The 4,367-nt window shown below is 36.2% G+C and overlaps 1 protein-coding gene across 1 annotated transcript in view; it reads left to right on the top strand.

The window, feature by feature from the left end:
• The window catches only part of PTAR1 (protein prenyltransferase alpha subunit repeat containing 1), a 29,199-nt gene that overhangs the window by 7,176 nt on the left and 17,656 nt on the right, over window positions 1–4,367 (top strand). The window contains 1 exon segment of the mRNA XM_017736445.1: window positions 918–949. Within this exon segment, the coding sequence (XP_017591934.1) occupies window positions 918–949 (32 nt within the window).

Here is a 4,367-nt window from a genome sequence, read left to right as displayed (position 1 = left end):
AATGTGACAAGGAGGAATGCGTTCACCTGGCAACATGCAGTCTTCCAGTGCTAGCTGTACACCTTGGGTGTGTTAGAGTAACAGTGCACTGGCTTGATCCTTAGAATTAATTACCCTTCAAAAGAGTTGCTCAAAGAAGTTGGAGTGTTTTCATGTGTTGCTGGGTATGACTGACCTGTTGATTGTATTTTATTTTTGTCTAACAGATTTTTTTGTGTGTTTTTGTGTCACTGTGTTTCTCACACTCCTCCCAGAGGGTCGATGTCATGTCATTATGTGATTATCTAGGAAGAGTATTTTATGGACTTTAAAAATTTTACATTGCCCTTTATTTTTTATTTTCACAGAATTTATTTTCTTTAATATTTTTTGTCATTACAGACATCTTTAAAAGACTCTATTCCTAGGGGATGTGTATTGCTAACATAAGTAACTTCATTTCTTCTTGGCCTTTGTGTTCTATGGTTAGAAACCAGGATCTTTTTGATAACTGCCACCAAGCTGCTGCTGATTTATTCAGTTTTGATAGAAACTGGTGATTGTGACATCACTCCAGACACTCATTTATAATGCAGATGACTACAAAATCAATAAAAAGAGATTTAATACAGGGAATAAAACTAATGTTGACTGACACATAGTGAGATACAAACTTCAGCATTTGAACAGTTGAACCTGCTAGCACAGGCAATCTTACCGACACCAGTGGTTCTCATTGCAGTGCTTTTGGAGGTCTGAGGTAGGAGTTTGGGATGTGTATTGTTATTATGCTGCAGATCTCCAGCAGGGAGACTTCATTTTGGTGTCAAGTGTTACTGTGAAGTCTCACCATTGAAGTTTCCACACAGACAGAAACTTCTTGTTTCAAGCCAAACTACAAACATTGGGATCTGTGTCATGTTTTCGGATGTGTGAAGATGACTGATAGCCATTACCTGTGTGCTAGCACCCTGTTGCAGTCACAGCAGTGCAGGTGCTTTGTTGTGGTGACGCGCCGTGATGCCACAGGGATGGTGTCTGTGAGCCTCTGCTTCCCTCATGGGTGAAACCTTGCAGAACCCTTCCTCTCAAAATGCAGCTCAGAAAACTGTCAGTGAATATGGCAGTAGGATGAATTTTAGTGCCTGCAACTTGTTTGGCTTTCTTTTGAAAATGAAACTCCATTCTGCTTTGTCTCTTCACTTACAAAAGTCGGTTTCAGATGCGTGAGAAGAGGTGATCTACAGCATTTTCATGTCTGCTGAGGTTTTCTGTAACCACTGTAAAACACAATCAGGGCCTTAATGTTAATGACCTGTTTGAAAAGGAGTTTAGTATGTTTTACCATAATTAAGTTTCAAATTTGATAGAAGGTTTTAGCAGAAACTGAACTGCAGTGGTGGAGAGAATGAAGGCAAAAATCTTTCCCAGGTTGGCTTAGAGACTTGTCTCTAATGTGTCATAAGTATGTATACCCTGTCACGAGATGTTGCATTTTTTTTTCAGTATTCTGAAGGATTTGGCTCCAGATTGCTTTTGACAAAAATGTATGCTTGGAATTTGGCAGGGTAGTTGTTTTCTTTTGCATCTAGTAAAGAGGTAGATTTGTCTATTACTGCTTCAGAACTCAGCTGTATATTCTGTTGAAGCTTGTTATAAATGGTGATTGCAGATGTAGTCTCTAGTTACCTCTTCTGTTTTGTTTGAGTCACTGTAAGCCATTTAAAATAGAACAGAGCAGAAAAACAGATTTAAGTGTCTGTTTTTAGATGTGGCATCTGATATTTTTTCTGATGGGATCTTGGAAGAAGAAGGTACTTTATAGTCATTCATTGGTAGGTTAGTGACACAGGTGTTTAATTTAGTTACAGTTTCTTTTGGATACTTGGAATCCAGAATAATGACTGCTTCTCTTGCAACTATTTCAGTTTAGAAATCTGAATTTTACAATATGTTCTTATCCTTTCTCCAATATTTTTAAAATTTATGCATGCGTGCTATTTATATTATGCCAAGATGGTTTTCTGAAATTGTTACAAACTGCTCCCAGAATGTCTAAAAAATTGGATATAGCCATATTTAAAAAGTAAGCTAAAACCTTATTGTTTTATTCATCATTTTGCAGTTGGGGGGACTTTAATGTGCAAAAGGGCATGTTCAGTGTGAGCACCTATAATGCTGTAGTTTGCCTAAAATGTATTTAGTAGAAAGTAATTTTAAATTATAAGATATGTTGGGTTTTATTACTGACACGGGGAAATAGCTGGCAACTACTAGAATTGTGTCCCAGACCTGTCATAAGACTTTCTATTGAAAAGTGGCTCAGAGGTTACCAAATTGTGTCATTTCACATCTCTGGCTCAGAATCTACACTTCATGACTCTTCAACTGTTACTTACATCAAAGAACATTGACATGAAAGAATTGGATATTACTTGGAGATTTTCCTTTTATCTTTCCTTTGGTAAGGTTTAGGATGCAGTGAACCTCTGTAATGGGAAAATGGACAAAATGTTAAATGTAATGGGAAAATGGACAAAATGTTCTGTGTAAGTTGGACTTGATTGAGTGCTGTTACAGACCTATGAGATTACCAGAATGGTCGTATTAATTGGAAATAATGACTAAACAAACTGTATGGTTCTAAGTGGACTTTGAAAATCTTTCCTAAAAAGTATTCAGAAGACTGAAATAGGTTGTAATAAATTTTTGCTTGATGTGTATGTAACATGTACAGTGGTAGTACCTAATAGTTACTAAAACCATTATTGTAGGTAAAATGGAAAATGTACATGAAACAATCACAGCTCACAATTTTAACTGTACCTCCTTATAAAACTGATGTTTTGTTAAATGTTGCCAAACTAGCTTTTGAATGTAAAATTGAAGCATTAGCCACAAAACACTTAGCAGATGTTTAATTTTATGTATGTTCAATTTTGTGTATGTGGGTAGTCCTGGTTATTTGAATTGGGATAGTCAGCTGCATAAAATTAAATGGGTGTTGAAATACTTCTTGTTCAGGAATTGGGTATACCAAGGAAAAATATTGGTACATTCAAGCAGTAAATTAGGAAGAAGCTTTGCACATATGAGAAATATTTATTCCTTGGCAGCAGAGAGGGGTTTGACTAAAACTTGTGAAAATAGAAAGTTAAGTTCATTCCTTGAGACAGTTTTCAAAACATCACAGCTTAGTGCAAAGTCAACGGTACACTAAAGACTTCCACACCACACCCCCCATCACCCCTTGCATTATATGATGGCTTAGCATGTTCCTCATAAGGAAGAACATTATGAAAGCCACACAATTTCTTTGCTGGACATAAATGATCAATCAGTCACCCAGTAATACATGAAGGTATTTCACTTTTTCACCTACTCAAGTACTAACTTCCATTTCAAAGATGTGTGAAGCTGTGTCCCTTTGCATTTTGAATTAATTTATGTCCCGTTACTGTTGAATTTTTTCAACGACTTCTTAACAGTTCATTTTACAGTCATATTAACCAGAGATCTGTTTCCATGAGCACCATCTTCTTCCTTCAAGTAATAAAGTACCTCTTATTTGCTGGAAATCACCAGAAGTACTATCTAATTAGTATGCTAAAAGCAGGGTGATTAGGAGAGACTGTAGCCAAATTTAATTGACAGTAAAAGCTTGGATAGTCACATTCAGTTTTTATGACATAGTTAAAAATAAGGGTAATACATAAATCTACAGTATACAGTGCTTAAATGCAGGGATGCAAACAAGTGTTGTGAGTTTTGCTTAGGATTTTTACTGAATTAGTCTTAAAGTTTCAATCTGAAGCACTTCACAATGTATTTAAAGTGTTTTCTGTGCAGTTCAATAGGGAGTACTTTTGTAATTCTTATTCATAGCTGTGGTGTTTCATTTTTTAGCTACAGGTTTTTTATAGTGTGTGTATTTTTTGTAACAGTAGAGTATATGGCAGCCATCTGCAGCTGCCATATACTTACTGCTTAGCTGCCATATACTACATACTAAAATAGTAGGGTATATTTTTACTTCTCTGTAGTATTTAAAAATCTTTGGATCTTCTTTGAAGAGTTCTCTGCTTCTCATACATAGTGTGTGTGCAGTTAAAATCACTGAATACTCAAGGATTTTGTATAACTATCTTTCCTTGCTGAGGGCATACTCAGTTCATTATTTTAAAAAATGGAAAGGGAGTATATGGCAGATCTTGCTCCCTCTTAAATTAAGCTAGCATTTCTTCTGGAATGAGACAGAGCAGTATTTTACAGAGGTGGTCATCCACAGGTACAGCAGCCCGTAGCGGAGAGACTTTGAGGAATGAGTAAGGGACTGCGGAGAGATCAGTGCTGTGTGCAGATCATTACTAATCCTAATGTCTCTTGTT

This window comes from Corvus brachyrhynchos, unplaced genomic scaffold, assembly GCF_000691975.1.
Source record: "Corvus brachyrhynchos isolate BGI_N302 unplaced genomic scaffold, ASM69197v1 scaffold716, whole genome shotgun sequence".
Classification (NCBI taxonomy): domain Eukaryota; kingdom Metazoa; phylum Chordata; class Aves; order Passeriformes; family Corvidae; genus Corvus; species Corvus brachyrhynchos.
Note: the sequence above shows the minus strand (reverse complement) of the source record. Positions and strands in the feature narration are given on the sequence as shown.